This window comes from Peromyscus maniculatus, chromosome 7 (assembly GCF_049852395.1).
Source record: "Peromyscus maniculatus bairdii isolate BWxNUB_F1_BW_parent chromosome 7, HU_Pman_BW_mat_3.1, whole genome shotgun sequence".
In the NCBI taxonomy this organism is placed as follows: domain Eukaryota; kingdom Metazoa; phylum Chordata; class Mammalia; order Rodentia; family Cricetidae; genus Peromyscus; species Peromyscus maniculatus.
This window is the reverse complement of record NC_134858.1, coordinates 55,364,199-55,389,317: the sequence shown is the minus strand read 5'-3', so window position 1 is coordinate 55,389,317 and position 25,119 is coordinate 55,364,199. Positions and strand designations below refer to the sequence as shown.

Sequence of the window (25,119 nt, the reverse complement as noted above, 5' to 3'; positions counted from 1 at the left end):
GTGTGTACATAACTGTGTGTGTATGCGTACATGACTGTGTGCATCTCTCTCTCTCTCTCTCTCTCTCTCTCTCTCTCTCTCTGTGTGTGTGTGTGTCTGTGTGTGTGTGTGTTTGTAGACTGGAAGTTGATGTTAGTGTCTTCTTCAGTTGCTATCCACCTTACTTTTTGAGACAGAGTCACAGAGCCTGGGGCTCCCTAATTCAGCCAGACTGACAGGCTGCAAACTCCAGGGATCCAGCTGTGTCTGCCTCCCCAGGGTGGGATTACAGATGTGGGTCACCATGCCTTGTTTTTGTGAGTGCTGGGGACCCAAACTCAGGCCTCATGCTGTGCAGCAGGCACTTTACCAACTAAACCATCTTCTCAGTCCCCAAATTCATTTTCTTTCTTGCAACATTTATTGGCAAATTCTGTTCATATTCATCAGTATGTAATTATAATGTATCATCACAAAATTCAATGAATTTTCCCCTCAGTTCTCTAATCTTGTTGAAAAAGTTGGGTCTTCTTTATTATCATGTAACTGACATGAGCTCTTTTGGTTGTGACCGTAAAGGGCACAGTTTCCACACCCACACCTCAGCTTCTCCTTTGGAAATTACAGGGTGGAGGCACTGGGGGAGTCTTGAGTGGAGTAGGAGGGACCAAGATAGGCCAAGCTTTGGGTAGTGCCCCAGACCGGCAAAAACGAAGACAGTAGCAGTGATGTGACAGGTGAGGAGCCAGAATTTTTCTGTCACATCTTTTTGTCCAAGCCTCTGCTGCACATAGCTGACCTCCTAATGTTTTTGAAGTAGATGAAGGTAGGCTCAGACAATAAGAATTACTGGTGAGGGCTGGAGAGATGGCTCCGCTTCTCTTCCAAAGGTCCCAAGTTCAATTCCCGGCAACCACATGGTGGCTCACAACCATTTATAGTGGGATCTGCTGCCCTCTTCTGGCATAAAGTCATAATGCAGCTAGAGCACTCACATACATAAAATAAATAAACAAATCTTAAAAAAGAATTACTGGTGAACTGTTGTTGAAGTGGTTGAGAGGAAGGCATCTTTGATGATCCCATAGTGTCTGGCTTGAGAATGGTGGTGCCATTCACTGCCCTAAGAATGTCAGGAAGAGCTGGGGACCCAGGACACAATGAATACTACCTACTGAATGAGTGGTGTGTCCAGTGTTTTAAGCCAGGTCCTTTGACTCTTCCTACTCTTCTAGTTCCATGTTTGTTTTAGTAAGTGCTGCCTGACTGAGAAGAGTCCCCATTGCCTTCCCTCCACAGGTTTTCAAACATTTCTTTGCTATTTGGTTCATTGGTTCCTACATATGACATTTATAATCATTTGGCTAAGTTTTTAAAATCTCATAATTAGATTTAAATGTCTTTAAAATATTTACGCTATCTTGAGGATGGACATTCTTACAATATTTAGTCTTTCTTTTTTTTTTTTTTTGGTTTTTCGAGACAGGGTTTCTCTGTGTAGCTTTGCGCCTCTCCTGGAACTCACTTGGTAGCTCAGGCTGGCCTCGAACTCACAGAGATCCGCCTGGCTCTGCCTCCCGAGTGCTGGGATTAAAGGCGTGCGCCGCCGCCGCCGCCGCCGCCGCCGCCGCCGCCACCACCACCACCACCGCCCGGCAATATTTAGTCTTTCTAATGAGGAACCTCATCTACTTTTCTGGGTTTTAAGAATCTTTTTTATTTTAAAATTACATTTATCTATTTCTTTAGTGCTTTAAAATTTTCTTTATATTTATTTATCTATCTATTTATTTTGTGGTTTTTTGAGACAGGGTTTTTCTGTAGTTTTGGTGCCTGTCCTGGATCTTGCTCTGTTTACCAGGCTGGTCTCGAACTCACAGAGATCCACCTGCTTCTGCCTCCTGAGTGCTGGGATTAAAGGTATGCGCCACCACCGCCCGGCTATTTTTTAAAAATTTTCATACAATATATTTTGATCATATTCTCTCCCCTTTCCCAACTCCAGATCTTCCTCCCTACTCAACCAACTGCATGTTCTTTCTCTCTCTCTCTCCTCTCTAAAAAAAAAAAAAAAAAAAAGCAAACAGAAAAAGCAAAACCATGGAATCAGCTCTGTGTTGTCCAGCTACTCCTGAGCACGAGGCCTGCCCTGAAGTGTGATTCATGCACCCCATGTCGCTTCACTGAAGAAAACTCTGTCAGCTGCAGGTAGCTTCTTGGTTAGGAGTTGGGCTTTGTGCCCTCTTCCGGTTCGCCATGCCAGGACATTAACTGATTGATTATGTACTTGTACCTGTGTGCATCTGCCACGGCACAGATGTGGAGGTCAGAGGTCCACTCAAAGAAGCTGGGGTTATTTTCTTCGCCATGTGAGTCCTAGGGATCCAACTCGGGTGGTCAGGTTGGATGGCTCTCACCTGTATCTACTGAGCCGTCTCACTGGCCCCACTTTTCTGTTCTTTAGACTTATTTCTAATGAGTTTTTGTTATGTTCTTTGAATAAATCTTGCATATTTCTTGTTAGTATGTCTAAGTATTTTATAACAGGTTTGGATTATTTGTTGTGAGTGGAACCCCCACCCACCCCAATTTGTTTTTATTTCCTTTGATGGAATAGAATTAAGATCTCCCACCCTCTTCTTCCCTTCCTCCCTCCTTCCCCCTTTCTCTCCCCCCCCACCCTCTCCCTCTCCCTCTCCTTTCTCTATCACTCTCTCAATTCTGGTGTGTTACGGTCATTTTGCTGAGTAATTTCTTGCTGACTCAGTAGTGTTTTAGTGAATTCCTTTGTGTATTCTGGAAGGAAGTAACTGGCCATATGCCCTTCTGGAGATACAACTCTCTGTCTTGACTAAACCAGGTTCTTGGCACAGAACCCTGTGCAGACATCCATCTCACCTCTGCCTCTTTCATGGTGCCAAGCACAATAGTACAGGCCCAGTGAGTGCCCCTCAGATGAGGGGGAAGGAACCACTTGGCTAAGATCACTCCCGGGTCTAGGTGGCAGCCCCTTGATGGGTCACCCGGATTCTGGGTCTACCTCTAGCCTTTTCAGAAAGTTAGGGGCTTTGGAAGGTCAGTGACCTGCAAATGGCATGCTCCTGAGGCACAGTCCCCCCTCTGCGCCACAGCTGTTTATCTCTGGTTTCGCCTCTGGGTAACAGGACCCTGTTCCGTAGATCAGATGCCATGGATGAAGAGCTGTGCACTCGGGGCCTGTTCTCTTCCCACACTCCGGGCTCTCTGGGAATCCTTTGCCTCCAGCGTCTGAATGAGTGCTGAGGCGTATTCACTTTGAGTGGTCTGTGGAGGGTGAGAGCTGGTAAAGCAGAGGACCAGGGTCTGGCCAGCAGCATTCTGTTGATAGTTCCGGGTCGTGTTGGCCTTGGTTACTGAGGCCAAAGTGGCCCCAGGTAAGACCTTTCCCCAGGTCTCAAGTGAGTTTTTTCTTAACATTGGGGGTGAGAGTAAATTGCAGACTATCTCTGGAGAAGCCGCTGAAAGTATCTTTCCCAGTAACTTTTGAAGCCACAGAATTACTGTGGTTAGGAACTTAGACCGAGGCTGCTACCTGGCTCCTGTGTTAACTTCCCATCGCTGCTGTAACAAATCACCACCAGCTCGGGTTTACAACAACACAGATCCCTTTTCTTGTCCCCCTGGACTTCAGATGTTTGAAATGGGTCTGTGCTGCCTACATTCCTTGGCACCTATTCCCTTCCATCCCCAAAGCCATCGGGAGGACGTGACTCCAGCCTCTGCTCCCATCAGGTCCTCTCTCACTCTCCTGCCTCCCTTCTTTCTTTTATTACAATTCTTCAGATAACTCAGAATAATCTCTCAATCTTAAACTTCTTTTTAAATAATCTTTTTAAAAGATTTATTTATTTATGTGTTTTGCCTGCATGTATGTATGCTTACATGTGTGCTTAGGGCTCACAGAGGTAAGAAGAGAGCATCAGATCTTCTGGAACTGGAGTTAGAGACATTGTGAGCCACCGTGTAGGTGCTGGGAGTCAACCTGGGGGCCTCTGCAGGAGCACCAAGTGCTCTAAACTCCTGAGCTGTTTCTGCAGCTCCTATAACCTCAAGATTCTTAATTTAATCACACATTCAAAGTCCCTTCACTTTGTAACATATTCAAAAATTAGATAGAAAGGCTACAGTAAATGCTGTGAAAGTCTCTGTTAGCCTATATATTAAATTGACTAATAAAAACTATATATATATATATCACATATACCATGTTGTGATATAGAACTGGAAAAATCCAACTAATTAAAATATCTATAACATCATATACTTACCATTAATTAATATTTTTACATGCATAAAATATTAAGATAGAGAGATACATTCTTTGATCTAGCAATCTATTATTTGTACTCTATTTCATAGAGAGACAGGCACCCATACATTAGGGTGCCTAACATGGATGTTATGTTATTTAATCGCTGTTCACTTCAGCCAAAAAAATAAAAGGGAGAGGGAAGAAAGGCAGGAAGAAAATGCACAAATAGGAAATCACGTGAGTGTTTGTCAAAAGGGAGCCTGTTGAACTAAACAATTGTCCATGTAGTTATAATGGAGCTATTAAAGAATACATTAGGTTTGTCCCTGTGTACTAAAGGAATGTCCTGAGTGAAAGATTAGAGAAGGAAGTTACCAGGTAACTTGTAAAATTGTAGTATGATTTTATTGTTTGGGAACAAACATTAGTCCTCCACGTCGTTTAGCTGTTAAGTCCTGGTTTCTTTGTCTGTGAAAAGGGAATGATAAAAGCTCCCGGTCAGTGCTTGCAAACGTGGAGTGACATGCACGTCAGCTGCTTTGGAGTTTGGACGTGGAGAGGTGGGAAGAAGAAACCATACCCTGCTCAACTGAGGCCTGAGTGGGCAGGGTAGGGTCGGAGCTAGGGTTAGGGGTTGGTGAGAAACGGTGGAGAGTGGATCTTTCTTTTTGTCTGTGTCTGAATTGCTGCATAGGTAGAGGGATTGTTACTGTGGTAGGTTTTTTTTTTTTTTAAAGCTTTTTTAAAAATGTGTGTATGTGTGTGGGTGCACGTGTGCTGTGGCACGCATGCAGAGGTCAGAGGACCGCAGAAGTCGGTTGTCTCCTTCCACCATATAGGTTCTAGGGAATCAAACTCAGGTTGTCAGGCTTGGCCGCGAGTGCCTTTACTTCCCGAACTTGCTAAAGGCTCTGTAGTAGCTTTTTACCGTCTGGTATTTTATGGATAGATCCGTTATCATAAGCATAACACACAGACACTTGAGTAGGGAAAAGCATAAACTGAGAAAGAGCCTGTCCTAACTGGGTCCTTCCTATGTGTCCGCAGCATCTACTGCCGAGGCTGTGCCAAACCTCTGTGTTGCGCATGCGCCCTCCTGGACGGCGACCACAACCATCTCCGGTGCGACATCGGCGACGAGATCCAGCAGCGGTATGAGGAGCTGGGCACCATGACGCAGGCGCTGCAGGAGCAGGACAGGGTCTTCGACAGTGCTCACGCGCAGATGCGCTCCACCATAGGCCAGCTGGAGCACGCGCGCGCAGACACGGAGGCGCGGATCCGCGCACGCGTCCGCCAGGTGGTAGAGCATGTGCAGGCGCAGGAGCGCCAGCTGCTTGAGGCGGTGAACGCACGCTACCAGAGGGACTACCAGGAAATAGCTGGGCAGCTGGGCCACCTGGAAGCTGTGCTGCAGCGCATCCGCAGTGGTGGCGCGCTGGTCGATAAGATGAAGCTCTATGCCTCCGACCAGGAGGTGCTGGACATGCATAGCTTTCTGCGCAAGGCCCTCTGCCGCCTGAGCCAGGAGGAGCCCCAGAACCAGCAAGTCCAGCTGCGCACCAGCGGCTTCGAGGAGTTCAAGTGGTGCCTGCAGGACCTCATCTCCTGTATCACCCAGAGGACAGGTAAATGGCGAGGCCACGCTCATGGGCAGCTGGTTTGACCTTTGAAGGGCCCGCAAGGGAAGCCGAGACAGAAAAGATGATCTATCTCCATTTGATAGATGAAAGACAACTATTAGGTCTTGGGTTCCAGAAGGCAGAATAAAAGGATATGGTGATCTGGTGTGGCAGGCACCCAGAGGAGGCCCTTGGCTAGCTTATAAGACTCTGTGGAATAGATGTGACTTTATCAGCCTTGGGGAACATGTGGAAATTGAGAAGCTGCTGAGCTGAGAGCAGGATGTGGTATCCTTGCAGCCGGATGTGACCTCTTAAGTCCCTCATGTCCAGGAAAAGAGAAGTCAACTGGGATGTAAGGTTAGGAGAGAAGGAGGCTCAGAAAATCTAGCAGGGAGGTACTTGGTCAGCCACTGAAAGGAAGAATTCCCTAGAATGAAGCAGCCAGCTGCCAGCCTTGAGGTCCTTACTGGTACTGGGCTCTTATGAGGTACAGAAGTAGCAGACCAGCTCCTACCTCAGAAGTTGTCCTGTCAAACTGGGAGAAGATTCTGGGCCACATAGCGTAGCTCAGAGACATGCTTGGCTCTGAATCAAAATCCAGGAGCTGCATCCTGTATGAGCTGATGGCGTCGAGGGGGTTTCAGAACAGAGACATGAGGGCACATGGACACCTTCAGGTCTTTCGTTTAAATCTTTGGGCTGGAAGGTCAACTCTGAGCAGCTATTGAGGGGTACCCCTACTGGTGACTGGCAGGTTCCAAGAACAAAGGCTCCCTCCTGGAGCTGATGGCTACGGGCTTGTAAAGGTGCGGTCCCAGAATGGAGATGAGCTTGTATCTTCTCCATCTAGGCAGTGGCTGATTCCCAAAAGATGAAAAGGTGTGCACTTGGGATTTAGAGCCGTGCTACCTTCCCCTCTGTTCTCGGTGGATTCATGCCTGCAGCAGCCAGCTGCAGCCCCTCTGTGGAGACATGCTCAATAGTGAATACCCAGGAAAAGCAAGGACCGCCTCGCTGTCACTGCCCCAACCCAGAATTCTCCTTGCTGGACTGGCCGTGTGCTTTCTCTCTCCTTTTGTTTTTTTGTTTTTCCAGATGCAGCTGTAGCCAGGAGAGCCACCCCAGAGGCAGCCAGCATTCCCAGGGACTCTTTTGACCTTGAGCAGGTGAGAGGGATTTGGTGTGTGAGGAGAGGTGGTAGGCAAGGAGTCCTGATGTCCTGTGGTAGCAGAGAGAATGAATGCCTGAGAGGGGACAGCAAATGGCTGGACTGGATCCCTCAGAAGGAGAGTGTGAAGGAAGAGTTAAGGCAGGGTTGGCTGGCTAGTGCCGCATTCCCGAATGCCTGAGTAGCTCTTGATGGGCCATGAGCTAGTTCAGGAGGGGTCAGACCCAGGGGTGCTCAGAAAGTGAAGGAAGTAAATGGAAACAATGGCCCTGTTGGATGTGACACAGGATATCCCTGACGCTCATACTAAATGTATGAGCCAGTTTCTGGGGCTGGCATAGGTGCACCTCCACCCCCCGCCCCCCCACATGGTTCTTGGATTTAAGGCTGGGAGTCAGAGCTCAATCCCACAGATTCCAGGGCCATCCCATACCCCAAACCCACAGTTTCTCAGGGTGGGAAGACATCCTTAGGTTGTCTCCTGTTGGTATTCCCTCTGCTGCACCCTTGACTCGATGACTTTCACGCAGATGCCTTTGGGGACAGGAAGTTTGTTCATTCTTGAGGCAGTTCTCCCTCCTCTGATTGCTCTGACTTAGTGCTTCCCAGGGTAGAAATGCACAGGCATCCTTTCCATTCTCCTCCACCAACACTCGTAGGCATGGCTCCCCTGCGGCAGCGCAAGTCCTCTCAGTTCCTTCCTGCGCCTGGCGTCTTTCTCCACCCGATCCTGCTCACTCCGTTGTGTGTGTCTGCATGTCGAGATGTAGGCTCAGGACCAAGCAGATCTTCTCATGGGCAACAAGGGTATTAAGCCTCGCTATCTTTGCCCTGGGGTGACCCACGAGCAAGTGATTGCTGTGGGCTCCAGCAATCGGGAAAGGCTTCCTGGGGGAGGCAGAACTTTGAGAATTTTAGAGCTACAAGACAGCATGGAGTCTAAGGCCTCTTGCAGAGATGCAGACCCAAAGAGACTCAGCGGTGAAGCAGTTTGAACTTGAACTTTGGCAGTGCCCTGCTTTACAAAACTTCCTGCTTTACACCATGGTTGTACCTTAGTGCCGAGGATAGGAGTCCAGAAAGAGGTGGGGAGCAGTGTGTGGGTGCAAAGGCCACAGGAGGCAGGCACAGACCTATCTCAGGGTAATGTGACTGTGTCGTCGTCGTCAGTCCTGTTAGGAGATTCAGCTCTGGCCCTCACAGCACCTGCCTCAGCAGGGAAAGAAAGTATTTATGATTTTAAAACTCTAACCCAGTGGTTCTCAACCTTCCTAAAGCTGCGACCCTTTAATACGCTTCCTCCTGTTATGGTGACCCCCTCCCAACCATAAAATTATCTTCATTGCTACTTCACAACTGTAATTTTGCTACTGTTATGAATCATAATGTAAATAGCTGTGTTTTCCAATGGGCTTAGGCAACTCTTGTGAGAGGGTCATTCAAACCCCAAAGGGGTCGTGACCCACATGCTGAGAACTGCTGTTCTAAGACAAATCAGTTGTGACTTTCCCCTCACTGTCTTCTGCTTCTTTAATGCTGGTGAGTGGAGTGTTGAGGGAACGGAAGGAGAGGCACCCAGCCTTGCCCTCCGGAGTTCCTGCTGAGTAGAAGGAGAGCCTTTTGTATGCCAGCAATTGCGGGGCTATGAGGAAAAGGATAAGATGTTTAAACCTTTGGCTCCTGTTCTGAGGATTGAATCTGGGGCTTGGTATGGGGTGGGCAGGTGCTTTACCATTGAACTACCTGCCCAGCCCCACGTGTAAGCTTGCATTGGAACATCCACCTTTAGTCCTTTGGGGGCAGGGCCTAGGAGTGGAATGGGTAAGTCATGTGGAAATTCTTTCATTTTAGAAAAAGATTTATTTATTCTTATTTTATGTGTATAAGTGTTTTGCCTACACGTAAGTGTACCATGTGTGTGCAGTGCCTGCAGGGGCCAGAGGAGAATGTCAGATCCCCTAAAACTGGGGTTACAGATGAGTGGGTGCTGGGAACCGAACCTGGGTCCTTGGCAAGAGTAGCCAGTGCTCTTAACCTCTGAGCCATCTCTCCAGCTCCTTTTTCACTTTTTGGGGAGCCGCCCCTGCTTCATTTTGATATAGATGCACAAAACACTGAGCACCAAGTCTGACATGGAATAGTAATAAAACCAGTATTATATTCATTAGCCCTCCTCATCAGCCCCACTAATGAGACTCTGTAAGTACTGTATACTCTTTTAGATATGCTGAAGATGTTTGGCACATTTCGTCCATATTGTCATATGAAACAAATGTTATTATCCCACTTTTTTGGGAGGAGACTGAGGTCCAGTGAGTTTTAAGTAATTCCAATATGTAACAGCTGCTGGACAGAGTTAAGACTCAGGGGTCGAGGCCAGCTCACGGGAGGCTGGGCTCGGATTTTCTCACTGCTGCAATTCTTATCGCTGCTGAGGGAGGTGCTACTTTCAATAGCAAGCAGCTTGTCTCTAGAGCCAAGCAAATGAGGCTAGTGGTCAGGCATCTTCTGAGGAGTTGGGCTCTGTGGTCCCTGAGGTATCTTCTTACCCTATCAGGAAACTGAAGTGGTGCCTGGGTACCAGCAACCCAAGGTCAGAAGCAAGTGCCATCATGGAGGGTTTGGGAAGAACTACTTGTCTCAGTTTGAACAATTTGATTGGGACCAAGAAGCTTACAACTGAGGCAGGTTGTTAGGCCCAGGGCCCCTGGTCATTTCTGACTGTCTTGTTACCTGATTTTACAGCCCAGTGAAGTGCAGAGGACCCAGGCCCAGGCCCTGAGGCTGTCCAAGACCCCACCTGTGGCTGTGGTACAGTCAGTGCCCGGGGCACACCCCGTGCCAGTATATGCCTTCTCTATGAAAGAGGGCTCCACCTATCGAGAGGTAAGTCCCCTACTCAGCCCCGCCTCACCAGAAAGGCTCAGACTCCAGCCAGCATTGAGGCATAGCCGGATGAGAATCGGGGCCTTCCTGAGGTCTTTGTTTGCTCAGCACGGACTCCGTATTCTCCATTGCTCTGGGGTGCTCCCCTAGGAAGCTCCCAATAAGCTTGAGCCAGCCTCAGCCCGGCTGGGATGCTGAGACGGCCAGAGCTGTGAGGAAAACAGAGATGTTGTTGGTCAGCGGCCATGACCAGAGTGCATGGCAACCTGAGAGAGCTTCCTATTAGCAGAGACATGGTCAGCCTGGCCAGGAACAGGAACAGGAGCAAAAACATGCCACAAGCCCCTGGCACACCGCTCAGGGTTCTCAGCCCAGCAACCCTAGAGACTCCTGAGTCACCCCCTTTAACCCCCCACTGTGCAGGAGGCCTCTCAGACGATCACCCCCATGAAGAGGAAGTGCTGCCATAGCGATTGCCACAGGAAGATCATCAAGATGGAGTCCACAGAGGAGGATGAGAACAGGTTGATCTCTAGCTCCCCGGAGCAGCCCAGGCCCAGCACTTCCAGGGCCATCTCTCCTCCCCATCTGGATGGACCACCCAGCCCTGAGAGCCCCATCCGAGAAAAGGAGACCCCCCAGCCCACCAGCAACCATGTTACCAGCGACACAGAGAAAACAGGTAAGGAGATTAGGCAAGCTGGCACTTGGGTAAGACCCTCATGCTGTCCTCAGATATCTGGAATACCCCCAGCTCCCACCCCACATTCTGATCCCACCTAGGCGCTCGAAGCCACCAGGATTCCCATGCACACACTGCTCTGAGCTGCCATTGAGTATGTGGGGGTAGTTTACACTGTACTTGGCTGTGATTCCAGTGTGGGACACCTGAGGGCCTATGCCCTAGTTCTGACTCCTTTCCTCCAAAACTCAGCCAGTGCCAAGCACTATTACTTGGAGGTATATACACTCTATCTCCTCCTGATGCACACAGGACAGGGCGTCTGCCACCCTCAGTCCATTGGCTTACAAGGACTCTCCTGGGTGGCCATCTCTCACCCCAGCCAGTGGATATCTCAGGAAAGATTTAATGCCACCATCCCCTCTCCATTCCAGAAGAGCGAATTGTGGTGATCAGCAGCTCGGAAGACTCAGATACCGAGAATCTGGTGAGTAACTCGGAGTTCGGCCTAGGACTCCTGCCTCCCCTCATTTAAGACCCCAGAGGCTGCAGCCACAGCAGGTGACTCTGGGGCTCGTCTGGTACCTGGGGAACTTTCTAGTGAGGCAATCAAAGCCTAAACTGTACCAAGGAGAGTTTGCAAGTACCAACTGCATGCTTATTGCACCCTAGCCCCTCACTGCACCAGGCAGACACCTCTGAAATGCTTGCTAGACTGCTTCCTCCAGGGCCTGGCTGTCCTCTGGAATATCCAAAGCCCTTGTCTAGAGCTTCCTTATATATTTTCTATCTGCTAAGTTCTCCATGAGGAGAGCTGGACAAGAGTTCATTCTCTGGTTAAACAATGAGCTAGGTGTAGTGGTTTCTGCCTTTAATCCCAGCATTTGGGAGGCAGAGGCAAGTATGGATCCCTGTGAATTGAAGGCTGGTCTGGTCCACGTAGTGAGTTCCAGGACACCCAGGGATATGTAGAGAGGATATGTAGAGAGATCCCATCTGAAAAACAAACGAACAAAACAACAACAAAATCAATCAATGAAGGCTAGTGGTGGATAGAGTGTGTCCATGGGTAACAAATAACGGGCAGGGATGACTTACTTACTTTTCTATTGCTGGGAAGAGACACCATGGCAAAGGCATCTTATAGTAGAATAGTCAGGCAGGCGTGGTGCTGGAGCAGTCATTGAGAGCTCACATCTGATCCACAAGCACAAATTACAGAGAGCGCTGCTGACTGGGAATGACAAGGGCTTTGACAACCTCAAAGCCCATTCCCAGTAACACACCTCCTCCAACAAGGCCACACCTCCTAATCCTTCCCAAACAGTTCCACCAGCTGGGGTCCAAGCATTCAAACATTTGAGCTTATGGGGAACATTCTCATGCAAACCACCACAGGAGCTACATGCAAGATTTTACTTCGTATTAGAAAACTTCTTTAAAGGCATCTTATAGAGAAACCAGTGACTCTTCTGTACCTGGAGGTATGTTATTAGAGACTAGACTCTTAAGCGTCCAGGGGAAACAGAGCCTGAGTAGGGAGAAAGATTAGCTCAGGGGTCCCCAAGGTTCTTTCCGGCCGCAGCCTGAGATTCTGTATTGGAAAATACACAGAGCCACCGGATACCACTGCCACACCCTCCTCGCCAAGCCACTCCGCCCTGCTGAGCACCCGAAGAGCCTCCCACCCACTCTGGACCTCCCACTCCAGCAGGGCCTGCAGTCTACCTCAAGGCACCTGCCAGCCACCAGCTTGGTCTTCCCATCATCCCACAGAGCAAGCTGCCGGCTCTGACACCGAGTCTTCCGGCCAGCCTACCACTTGCCAGAAGCACCCTGCTGTCCTCTGTCAGATCTGCATTTTCTCACACAAAGCAAGGAGAGTCACCCGCCTTCATGACACCCCTGGTAGCCTATATCCCCCAGTGATGTTATGCCCCGACACAGGCCTCCTCTGGTAGCTTAGGCCACCACCCCTGCCACCCTAGGGCTTCCCAGGCATCCTGCTGATAACCTACATACAGAGGGACATCAGCAAACTCTGCTGGATGCACAGAGCCTCCAGGGCTCTCCCGGGGCTTCCCCCCCTCCTCCCGGATATTCACCAGTGGCTTTGCAACTTAGTTTTTCTCCCTTGCTCCTCTGTGGCTTCTCAGCCTAATGCTTTTTCCATGGGTAGTGCACAGGTAGCAGGTTCCCCCAGAGATTCTAACAAAGCCACCGTGGAGAATCCCCAAGTTCAAGGCCTCTCTTGAAGTCTTTGAAATTTCATTACCACCCCCTTACCCACTCAAGAGGCCTCATCCCTCCCAGTCCAGGCCTAGGCCCTCTGTCAGACAGGCCTCTGAGAACCTGAGTTCTTCCCTCCTCCGTGGCTGCTTGCCACCCCATGCCACTGCTGCAGTCTTGTGGCCAGATGTCCCTGCCGATGCATGCAGCGACTCTATCCATCCCAAGGCCTGGCAGGTATGACTGCTCAATAAATGCTTGTTAAATGATCTCCGTTGTGAACCCTTATTCCACAGCCATCAGATCCCGTGTAGGATCTTCCCTGTAGGGCCGTTTGTCTTCTGTTCCTGCATGGAACTTAGCTCCTCTCTGGGGGAGAACATGGCTGTCTTCCTTCCACACTTAGGAGCATCTAAAGTGGGAAGCAGGACAAGGTCTGTATAGCTCATACCTGGTGGCTTTGAGGTGGCTCTTAGGGTGTAACTAACCTTATCTCCCCAGTCCGTCTCGGACACCTGCCCACCTCCCCTCTCATGGAGGGACGATTTGCCCCTACATCTCTTCTTCCCCCTCATGTCTTGCTTTCTTCCTGGTTGATTTCAACACCCGCCATCTGTCCTACGCTCCTTGGTCTCTGAAGGGCCTTCAGCCAGCCACTTCAGCAGCCCAGCAGTGACATGCCACACTGCATTCCTTGATGCCACCTCTAAATGGACTGCCTGACTCAGTCCACCACCTCATGTTCCTCGATCCCTCAAACCTACCATCACCTCCCTCCAGCTGAGATGTTTCAATCATTCTCTCTTGGAGACCTGCTGGCAGAAACAACCAGAATCAGGGCCCTGTTGACTCTCTGCTGCCCTCTGGAGACAAGCTGGAGAAAAGCCACCCAGGAAGGCAAAGAGCAAAGGACTTCTGGTCATACCCATCTGCTCTCATTTGGCTCCCTAGGGACACTTCTCTAGGCTTCCTCCTGGTCTTCCCTCTTACCTGTTGACTGTACCTTCTGCTCCTGGGAGGAAACAGAAACCCTTTGGACAGTGTGGGAATCGTGGGCATCTGCTACCTAATTACAGATTTGCCTGTTGCTGCCCTTCTGCCTGGAAGTCGGCTTGCCTCTAAGACCCACACCTGTGTCCTGGCCCAGCTAGCCCAGCCCCTGCCCTGTGGGAAACCTCACTCTACCTCATGCCTGCGTCTCCTGATTCATCCGCTGCCTTCGGGCCAGTCTCTCTCTGCCCACTCCCTGCTTCTCCCTTGGCCTGTGCTTCACACCGCTCCTCATCGCACGTTCCGAACCTCCCCACCATGCCTGCAAACCCTACCGGTCAGCACCAGGGAAGCCCCAGGCCTCTCAGCACGGTGGTCCCAGACTGCCCATGGCGTTCATGACTGGGTTGGCCTCTTCCCAGAAGTCTGTTTTCTCTTTGCATCTCTGGGCGCTCCATTCCAGGCCTCCTTGCTCTTGCAAAGGTTAGCATTCTGGCATTGGCTCGGGGTCTTCTTTTCCCTATACTCTGCGCAGCCCACTCTGACCAGTTGTTGCCCAGAGAGAGCTGATGCCCACACTTGCTCCTGCCTGCCAGACCAGAATGTCAGGGCCTTCTGTCAGCTCTGCCAAGATGTCCCCCATGTACCTCACACATTCTCTTTCTCTCTTCTCGAGCTATCACTCTGCCATCTGCTTAGGTACACAAGCTGAGCACCCAGGAGACCCATTTTAATTATTTCTCACCTCCAGCCAAAATTTGATCCTTGCCTTTCCATGGCGTGTATTCTTCTGGTACCTGGACATTTCTTTCTAGCTCATTATCTTTGATAAAGTTCAAGCTACTGCCCATGGATGGAAGTGGGAACCTAGGAAGGAACAGTAGAGAGAAGTAACCCAGCAGTTTCCCTGGACATAGTGCAGGGTTCAGCTCGGGAGATGCCACAAGCAGCGTAGCAGATGGGAAGAGGAAGAGGGGATCCAACTCCACCATCATTGGGGGTACCAGGGCCACCAAGGGAGATATACATTTCAGGTTAGGAAGAGGTGACCAGGGAGAAGGCATTGCTCACTGTGCAGAGCAGGCCTGGGGAGCCGAAGAGAAGAGTCCATTGCTTTTGTGTATATATGTAAAAACTAACCATTTCAGGAGTCCCCAACTTATCTTCTAGGACCCTCCCGAACCCCTGAGGCACTACAGCATACCTCCCCAGAAATCCCCACTCTGCAGCTTGGAGGGAGGACAGTGTTTCAGGCTACCCAGCCAAATATCCTCGCTGTGGGGCCTTTGTTCTGCCTTGCAGTGAGGGGCTGTTCTATAGCATTGGCCTGTTGAAGTGCCACCTTTTCCTAGTGAGCCAGTTGGGGTAGGCCCAGCTTGACCTGCAGCTCTGTCTGAGGGGGAGAGACTAAACAAGGCGGAATGCGTTGGAAGAGCTCGGTCACAGTTTTGGAGCAGAAAGCAAGTCCTAGTCTCTTGTAGAGTCCATGGGATGAGAACTGTTGCTTAAACCCTGGAAAGGTGGGTAAGCCCTGCACTTAGCCAGGGCCACTGTTTGAGGAGTCACAGCAGAAGAGGTAGGTGTTCTCACCCACATTTGTGGCAGATGATGAGGCACCTTGGCAGCAGAAGGACCAGGCAGGAAGGGGTCCAGCTAAGGGAGCAGCCTGTGATAGACGCAGCAATGATGACTGGCAGAGGAAGGGAGGCCCAGGACAGCAGCCGGTGCAGAGATGCGGTCATGATACTGATGAGCACTCATATCAGAGAACGTGAGTCGGGTGCTTGCCTGAGAAGGTGGGAAAGGTTTGCCTAAGAGCAGAGCTGCCTGGAGAAGGGTTGTAGCAGCCAGTTAGGTGGCCTGGTCTCCAGATAGCTTTGTTGTGCCTCCAAGGCTTTCAAGACTGCAAGAGCTAGGAGTTGGTGCCTGTAAACCCCAGAGATGCATGAGTCTTGCTAAACTGAGCCCAGGTGTAGCTGGAGCTTTAGTGCTGAGAAAGTTCCTCAGGATCACAATTCTCACTGAGCATTGATGGAAGATACTAGATGGCTCCTCGAAGCTGAATACTGGCTTCCCAAAGGATTTGGCTCGTGTCTGTTTGGTTGTTGATCAAACATGGAATGAACCCTTATGTAGACGAGGGTTCTCAAACCTGGCTGTGCACTGAGGAGTTTAAACAATTGCAGATTGCGGGGTACCGCCCCTGCAGATTCTAATTGAATCCTTCCCTGTGTGGCCTGGACTTTCAGAGCTTTTTATGCCACTCAGGCCTGGCCAAAGCCACTGAATTTGGGGGGATTCACTTAAGCATCTGGGCGAGAGGAATGCCCATTTGTTTTAAAGAAAGTGACATTTCCACAGTGGCTGTGATACTGGAGGGACAGGAAAGGCTGGCTCTTGCCTCTGTCAGGGAATGGGGGGGGTAGAGCTTATAGTCCACAGTGACCCTTGAGCCCCCATCCCGTCCCTTGGGCTCTCCTCATCACTCCACAGTTTCTCAGAGTATTTTGCCCTTCCCTTGGCTGTTCTGACCTCTATTTTCTCAACCCTAGTCCCTTCCGCCTCCACTTCCCTTTCCCCACCAGCATCTCTCTGTCTGTCGTCTACTCCTGTCCTTCACACCCTGTTCTGGTTTTTGGATGAAGATGGAGGAGAGAAGCCTGCAGGCACGGCCAGAGCCTTGCTGAGCCGGGGGGGAAAGACGCTGGCGCCAGATGCTCTGTGTGCCTCCCTGTAGGCTCTCCTTTAGAAACATCTTGCTTAAATGGTTTGGGAGGTAAGAAAAGAAGGAAATCAGGAGTTTACAGCTGCCTAGCTCAAGCACACGGTGCTCCAGTGAGACCAGCCTCTGCCATTGTGCATGGCAGTTCTCAGAGATGGGGCAGGAAGGGCTGTGTCCAGGCTAAAGGACAGGCCCAGCCTTTCCTCTCTCTGGTCCCAGTGCAGAGGAAGGGGAAGAGGCGTCTTGTTAATGAGACACTCACAGGTTCCCTCAGAGAAGGCCGATAGAGAAATGAGGCTTCCTGCCATGTGGTGTGAAGATGAAGGCGCTAACCGGAAGGTCCAGTTGTGTGGCACCCCAGGAGTCCTGCTCTAGAAAATTGCCTTCGAGGCCTTGAAGGGACATCGTCAGAAGGATGGGGAAGTCATTGCCAAGAGTCAGGTGGAAGCACCTGGGGCCACAAAGGGGCTTTTGAAGTGATGCGTGAAGCTAGAAGAAGACCCAGGAAGAGGAAGCCCGTTTGTCATGTCCGTGGTAGCAGAATTGACTGGGCGAGTGAGCCTGCTCTTCAGTGGCTGGCAGAGTGAATGTTCCCCGACTGGGGAAGGCCATGGCCGGGGTGGCTCGGCTCTGCCCCCCAGTCCACGTGGGAGGATAGACACTGGGACCTACAGACAGAAACCCCGAGTAGAGGAACAGACCCTGGAAGCCACAGACAGAAAATGACGGGATTCTTCCACGGGGAAGAGGACTGAGTCTACTGCTCTCCGCTAGCAACTAGGAGAACGCCTCCAGAAAGGTCCTCCCAGGGAAGGCAAGCCATGTGGGGTCCCTGGGTGCAAGGCAGGCTGGGGAGAAGTTGGGGTGCCCGGCACAGGACTGCAAAATGTAAGTTGGGTGAAAAGCAGCCTTCTATAGGGAAGCCCAGCCCTGGTTAGCTTTCTAGTGAGCAGCAATATGACTGCTCTTGGCTGAAGGTGTGTGGAAGGCAAGTGTTTCAGAAAAGTGGGTGGTAAACGCCATGACCAAAACGACTTGGGCAAGAAAGGGTTTACTTCAGGACACAGCTTGTAGTCTGTCATGGGGGGGGGGGGGGAGTCAGGGCAGGAACTCACGGCAGGAACTGATGCAGAATCCATGGAGGAGTGCTACTTACTGGCTTACTCCTCTTGGCTTGCTCAGTCTGCTTTCTTACACACCTCAGGACCACCTGCCCAGGGGTGGCACCACCCACGGTGGGCTTTGCCCTCCCATATCAATCACTAATTAAGAAAATGCCCCACAGATTGCCTAAGCGCAATCTTATGGAGGCATTTCCCCAACTGTACTCCACGCACGCACGCACGCACACACACACACACACACACACACACACACACACACACACACACACACACACGCATACTTGCTCCAGAGCGCGGGCGCGTCTCTCCTGGACCTCCAGGCCTCTGAACTCCTGACCTATTGACTTTTTGTGTGTGTTGCAGCCTTCCCACGAGCTTGAAGACAGCAGCAGTGAGTCCAGCGGCCTCCAGCTGGAGGGCCCCAATTCCCTCAGGGCACTGGACGAGAGCCTCGCTGACCCCCAAGCAGAAGACAGGCCCCTGGTTTTCTTTGACCTCAAGATTGACAATGAAAGTGGGTTCCCCAAGAGCTACCTCATCTCTTGTTATTTTAGTCTCCGAGTCCCCAGGGAGAGTGCAGGCAGAGACACCAGTAAGGCCCCAGCAGCTCTTAGCACTGGCGGGCCCCGACAGCCAGGTGGACAGAGGACTCTGACCCCACCTCGGATGCCTGGTGTTGCCATGGCGGCCTGCAGTGGAACCTGGGCATGGGAGGAAGACGTGTAACACCACAGGTTCATTTCTGACAAGATGGAGAGGCTGGGAACGGTGTGTGAGCTCATGGCTGACAAGTAATCCACACTTGACCTTTGGCTTTGAGCACACATTTCCCAAAACAGGGTCCGCCCCACAAATGGATACACAGGGAGGCCTGCAGAATCTAGGACGCAGAGAGTTGTGACTCCTCCTCCTGGAAGACCCTTATCTTCCTCGATGGCATCCTTGCCCTGGTCCCTCAGCTCTGACCCTTTGCCCTGGCCAACCAGTTTTGAGCCCTGCCATTGGGGCTAGCCTACCAGCCAGAAGCCTTGGGTATTTGTATAGCTCAAAAGAATCCATCTGTAGGCTTCAGGAGGAGACTCTGGGCCATACTTTTATAGGATACATAGGCCATTTCTGCTGTCTGCAGCCCTGGGCTGTGATCCAGCGGGGACCGATGGGGTTGGAGGTAGGAGCAGGAGAACAGAAGGCCCAGAAGAAACATTCTGGGGTCTCTGGTGGAGGTGGAGGCTGAGAAAATCCAAAAGGGGAAGAGTTCTTAGGGTTGGGCAAACTCGAGGGCAGGGGGGATAGGAAGAGCCGTCTTCCCGACAAGTGAGCCCCCCGACCCCTCTCCCATCAGAGCCAGGCAAGAACTGCCCGTGGAGGATATGTGGTTTCTGCCAGCAGGCCTTAGGGTGGGCTCTCTAGATAGTGAGTCAGCAGCCTGACCCCTTGCACCCAGCCCAGTGCCTCCTGAACCGTGGACACTCACCCTGCCCTTCTTTCCTGCCTAGCCCAGAAAATTAGCCAGCTGGCAGCCGTGAATCGGGAAAGCAAGTTCCGAGTGCTCATCCAGCCCGGGGCCTTCAGTGTCTACTCCAAGGCCGTCTCCCTGGAGGTCGGACTTAAGCACTTCCTCCGCTTCCTTGACTCCATGCACCGTCCCATCTTGGCCTGCTCCAAGCTCTGGGGGTCTGGGTTCCCCATCTTCTTCAAGGCCCTGGAGGATATTGACAAGCTGTGGGAATTCCAGGACGCCATCTCCGGTTTCCTGGCCGTGTTGCCTCTCATCCAGGAACGTATCCCCGGGGCCAGCAGCTTCAAACTCAGAAACCTGGCCAAGACCTACCTGGCAAGGAACATGAGTGAACAGAGTGCCCTGGCGGCCGTGCTGGCCATGCGAGACTTGTGCTGTCTCCTAGAGATCTCCCCAGGACCACAGCTGGTCCAGCATGTCTACCCCTTCAGTAACTTGCAGTGCTTCGCCTCCCTGCAGCCCCTAGTTCAGGCAAGTGTCCTGCCCCTGCCTGAGGCCCGCCTCTTGGCTCTTCACAACGTGAGCTTCCTAGAATTGATGACGGCATACCGCAGCAACCGGCAAGAGGGCCTGAAGCAGTATGGCCGCTATCTGAGCCTGCAGACCTCATCGGCTTCCGTCCAGCTTACTCAGTACCTTCAGGCTCTGAGCACCTACCTGGAAGGACTGTTGGAAGGGCACGCCCCGGCCAGGTCAGAAGGCAGCTCTACTCCTCTCTCGAGCCAGAGCTTGGCCAAAAAGGCCTCCCAGCAGAGCTGAAAGGACGGGAAGCCTGGCTTAGCTGGTGGCCACGGAAGGAGGGGCATCCCTGAGCCAGGCCCCACCCTTCACCACATTCCCGGGTAATGGTCTCCGATACGGGACTGTTACTTCGTTCAGAATAGGTGCCCTTTATCTGGGACCAAACGCTCTTTCTCTAAAATTCCCACAGCAGACACCAAAGGCACTGCAGACCCAGCCCCTCCCTTTAGAAGCCAGAACCAGGAAGACTTGAGTAAAGAAGGCATGGCCTCTGGGCGCTCTGATTGGTTTTCACATGGCCCCCGTCACCTCACCCTACCACTACCACGGGTGGTCTTGCAGCTCTTCCCTGATGCTTAGTGTCCCAAGCGATCTGCTGACAGACCCCACAGATAACACCCTAAGGTAGAGGTTCTCCACCTGTGGGTTGCCACCGTTGGAAAACACGTATTTATGATGCTCTCAGGAACCCCCAACCGTAACTGTAATTTTGCTACCGAGCAGTGTCTCAATTCCTAAGGCCATCGGAAGTACACGGTTTCCCATGATGGCGACCCACAGGTGGGGAATGACTGCTCGAAGGTAGTGCTCACCACTATACCAGCAGCCCCACGGCACCCAAAGTGCCTTTCAAACCAAACTGCCCTGCATGAATTGGGGTTCTCCCAGCTCCCACCGTCCAGAGGCCAACTGTGTTCACTTTTTTTTTTAAAGTACGTTCATTCCAAAGGGGCCTTCTAGCAGCAGAGAGAGGTAGAAGCTATCGCTCCATCCATCCGTCACCCTGTTTCTACAGACTGACCCTTCCAACTTGGTTCCTCGTTCATCAGGCCACCTAAGCCCTCCTTGCACTCAGCCCTTCCAAGGGACACCCAGTGGGGCACTTGCATTGAGAGCTTGGGAAGGTGAACCTGTGGGCTTTCCTCGAGGTCCCTAGAATCAGGCCTTCTGGAGTAGGGCCTGCAGCATCAACAGGTTCTCCAGGTGATGCCGTATGCTCAATTCTGAGCATCACTCCTGTCACAGGCCCCCTCCCCCCTCCCCCAAAGAGAAGTAGAGAAAGCCCCTGGGCTGTGTTTATTGAATATGATTAGGAAAAGAGCAGCACTCCAGTGTTCTGTGAAATGGGTTCTGATTCTGGCTGACTTGCATTATTCACTCAGAGTCCCCAGCCAGCTCAGTCACCGTGGGCTTTCAGGCATGGACAGCAGCCTGCTGGAGCAGCAGATAAGCATCCTCACCCGTGGACCCTAGTTCTCATGCCAAGCCTTTGGTCCCCAACCTTGTGATCCTCTTGAAGGTCAGCTGTCCCCTGTGGTCAGTTGAACCGCGGCTGGTGTTGTCCACATTCTCACCCTGACCCATTCCCTGCTTCCTGCTCCCAGGGTGTTTCCCAGGTAGCCCAGGGGTCCAGTCTTGACAGGTTGGTGGTCTCCACTTTCATGTGGAGACCCATCCTACGGGTGTCCTGATGTTCTAAGGCGTTCTATCGAAGCTCGTTCCTGCCATGGTGAGGCTGAACCCTGACAGCCATCCATTAGAGCTCTGGTTCTGGGTGGGGTGAGGACGGGAAAGGAAAAGAGGTTGAGACCCTAGCCTGGCTGTGCGGGGGGTAAGGTGGTACTGGGGCTATGTGTCATACCTCGTCCTCAGCCTATCCCTGAATGAAACAGGGCCCACTGAGTCCCAGCCGCACCAGACTGGCCGTCTTCAGTTGCAGCTGATCATGGATTTATGACAAAGGAAAGAAGGAAAGCCCTGCCCTATCTGCTGTTACAGCACTTAGTAAATATGGGTTTTGTTTTGTTTTGTTTTTTTCAAGACAGGGTTTCTCAATGTAGCTCTGGCTGTCCTGGAACTTGCTCTGTAGCCCAGGCTGGCCTCAAACTCACAAGATCCACCTGTCCCTACCCCCCAAATGCTGGGATTAAAGTTGTACACCACCACCGCCTGGTAAATATGTGAATCTTGAAAGCCTAATGTTCCAATCACAAACTCTACTCAGCCTACCTTTCCCAGAGGAACCATCAAGCCTCCTCTTTCATGGAGATAAGAGGCTCTCTCCCAAGCATGGGTGAGCGGGTTTGCCCAACTCGACTCTGGGGGAAGTCTTTCAGAGTCTGGCAGAGCTGAGCATCCCCTTGTTCAGAGCTAGAGGCGTTAAGGACGTGAATTCTCTACTTCAAGTAGGGAGAAGCAGGTGGACTTTCCTCAGAATGATTCCCAAAGGTCAGAGGCACCAACTTTGAGAATTAACCTCCTAGAGCGAGGTGGGGGCAGAGACTAGGACCTGCAGGTGCTTTGCTTCTGGGGCCTCTCCTGGTTTCAAGTTCCTGGAGCAGGCAATAAAATCCTATAAACTGGGACTGAGGGGCAGCTTAGGCCGTGGGCAATGTGTTCATACAGTGTCTTTGATATCCTGGATGGAACTTAACTTGGAACATCTGAGGCTTCAGTGCACACCACTCTAGTGCTCCTTGGCTGGATGAACAGCCAGGTGACAGGCTTATTCAGCAACATCATCATTCTACCCACTTGCTGTCCCAGCTGCCCAAGTTCCACTCCTGGAGTTTTAGTCTCTCAGTTTGACCCTTTGACCAAAAAATTATCCAACTTCAAATATGCTGTATGTGCTACATTTTAAAATTCTGTCAAGATCTGCCCTACCACCACCAGCAGCAACAACCAAGATCTTATTGGGCTACAAGTTTGGGCACTGGAATTCAGTTTTCGGTAGCTTGTGGCCCTGATCTGGCACTGTTGATGCCCTGGTTCCCAGGCAGCTCCTTTATAAATGAGATAATATGTATTAGATTTTTACATCATGAGATCTTTGCTAGAATCAATGAGAAGATCAGTTTTCTGATGTTAGGGTCTTATTACACACACACACACACACACACACACACACACACACACACACACACACACACAGATGAGACTTAACACTTTATAAGAAAACCAACAGCAAATCTTAGCCAAGTGATACTATTAATACACACTGTGTTGGGGGAGGGGGCCTAGGTCTCTGGGAGCCAGTAAGAGTCAGGCGCCACCTTGTAGCCTCTAAGCAGTAGTTGGCTCTGTGTTCATAACACACCCAATGGGAGAAGGACCTGGGATAGGGAGCAGGCTTCCTGAAGCCACTTCGATCATCCCCGCCTCAGCCCCTCTCTTGGGAACCAAAGGCTGCTAGCTCATGCCCTTGTGAATGTTTCTCGAAAGTCTGCTTTGGCCCAGCCCCAACCATGTTTCTCCAACCTGCACAATACCCAATCGCTACCCAGGTGCCTGCTGTCCTGCCGTTCTGCCACCCTGGACCCGACTCCACCCCACCTTCAATGCCTAAACTTGGTCTAGGCCCTCTCAGCAGACCCCTTAGATCTGAGACTCCCTGCCCACCACACACCAAGCTTGTCCAGCTTTTCTGAATTCAGCGTTTCTGTTTCACATTGTATCTTTGTTCTCCATCAAGACAGTGGAACAGCTTGTTAGTGTAGTGTGTGGTCCACTGAACGTCGAGTCAGGACGCTGAACCAGCCCAGGTAGAAGAGGCGCCAAGCTGCACCACTCCCAGATTCTGTCAGCAGAGGGCGCCACAGCCCACGTCTGGCCAGAGGTTGCTGTTGGGAGGACGATTGTGCACAGCACTCCTGGGGTTGGTATCCTAGACTTAAAATAAACTATACCAACCCTTGGTAGTGTGCTGTGTGTTCTTCTAGGATTACAGAAGACAGCTTTAGGCAGCTGACCCATGGAAAACAATTTTTCAAATGTTGAGCTTTTTATATTTGAACACATTAGAAACAATATTACCAGTCTTGCTGATTTCTGAGGTAACTCACTCAGAATAACACTAACATGGAATTCTTTAAAAGTCTACTTATCATAGCCGGGCGTTGGTGGCGCACGCCTTTAATCCCAGCACTCGGGAGGCAGAGGCAGGCGGATCTCTGTGAGTTCGAGGCCAGCCTGGACTACCAAGTGAGCTCTAGGAGAGGCGCAAAGCTACACAGAGAAACCTTGTCTCGAAAAACCAAAAAAAAAAAAAAAAAAAAAAAGTCTACTTATCATCAATACTAAGTAACTCTAAACCCAGCAGGGACACAGACATGGCAAGCCTGTGAATGTGGAAGCGTGTGGTCTCAGTTTGGGAAACGTTGGATAATCAGGATGAAGACTAGGGGAGAGTGAGAGCCGAGCCAGGTCAGCGGGCATGAGTTCAGCTAGCTGTAGATCAGACTAAGGTTCACATTTGGAATGAGGGTTGGGAATCCAGTTAGCAGCAGAGGTGATCTGTGTGACTTTAGCAACCAAGAAGTCCTTGAAGCTTCGGAGAAACACCTGCTACCATGGCACCCCAGTGCATGCTGGATCCCTTCCTGGGATTATCTTTTAGAAGCGAATAGATGGGCCTCTACGGCAGCTCACTGAACCCCAGTGGGGCCAAGTCCCACCAATCATGGGAGGGACCGAGGCATGCGCAGATCTCACTAGGGGCGGGAGCCCAGGGTATCCAGTGTGTAGTCTCCCGGCTCTCATACTCAGGAGGGAGACTGCGCCCCGGACACGCCTTAGCCACACACGCGTAGCTGAGCTGCTTTTCCTCCAGCTACACTATTTCATCACACCTTTGTCTCCGTCCTACCAGTGAACACCGGGAACAGCAAGGCCAATATCTTGTTCAAGGTCGGCTCTCTTGCGTATGGCAGAAGTAGAATTGACCCTCACTGGGAGCCCATGTCCAGACCAGCATCATTTGTAACCACCCACCCCAACTGTGAAGGCTGTCTGTCTCCTTCAGTGGATTGTCCAATCTCGGGTGATGAGAAATACAGGTCCTCTGCAGCTCCTGCCTCCCTCAACCTTCCGGTCCCAATGCGCAAGTTTATCCTAATTTTAATTTTTAAAAATTTTAGGGCAGCGTCTCTCAACCTCTTTTTTGTTTCATTACTTCCACCCCCTAAGGAATCTCTTAAGATAATTTCTGGCCTATTTTCACGTTCCTGCAGCTGAAGTTTTTTAATGCACATTGTGCTGTGCCTTCTCTAGGACCTTTCAGATTGGCGACCTCCAAAAGGAGTGTTTTCTTTCATAGACAGCTGTACTCAGGGAGAGCAGCTAGCTGTCTGGACAGTCAGAAATCACAGGGAGGATTTCTGT

At 51.1% G+C, this 25,119-nt stretch overlaps 1 protein-coding gene across 3 annotated transcripts in view; it reads left to right on the top strand.

The window, feature by feature from the left end:
• Pml (PML nuclear body scaffold) overlaps nt 1–21,902 on the top strand; it is a 32,650-nt gene extending 10,748 nt beyond the window's left edge. The window contains exons 3-9 of one of the 3 annotated variants that reach the window (XM_042281027.2): nt 5,318–5,898; nt 6,991–7,061; nt 9,809–9,949; nt 10,373–10,631; nt 11,066–11,118; nt 18,060–18,210; nt 19,193–21,902. In XM_042281027.2, the coding sequence (XP_042136961.1) occupies nt 5,318–5,898; nt 6,991–7,061; nt 9,809–9,949; nt 10,373–10,631; nt 11,066–11,118; nt 18,060–18,210; nt 19,193–19,974 (2,038 nt within the window). In that variant the 3' untranslated portion in view covers nt 19,975–21,902. Of the gene's footprint in view, nt 1–5,317; nt 5,899–6,990; nt 7,062–9,808; nt 9,950–10,372; nt 10,632–11,065; nt 11,119–12,245; nt 12,435–18,059; nt 18,211–19,192 lie in introns of those variants that run through there. The other 2 variants (XM_016003933.3, XM_016003938.3) reach the window with 2 other exon arrangements.
• Nucleotides 21,903–25,119: the final 3,217 nt, after the last annotated feature.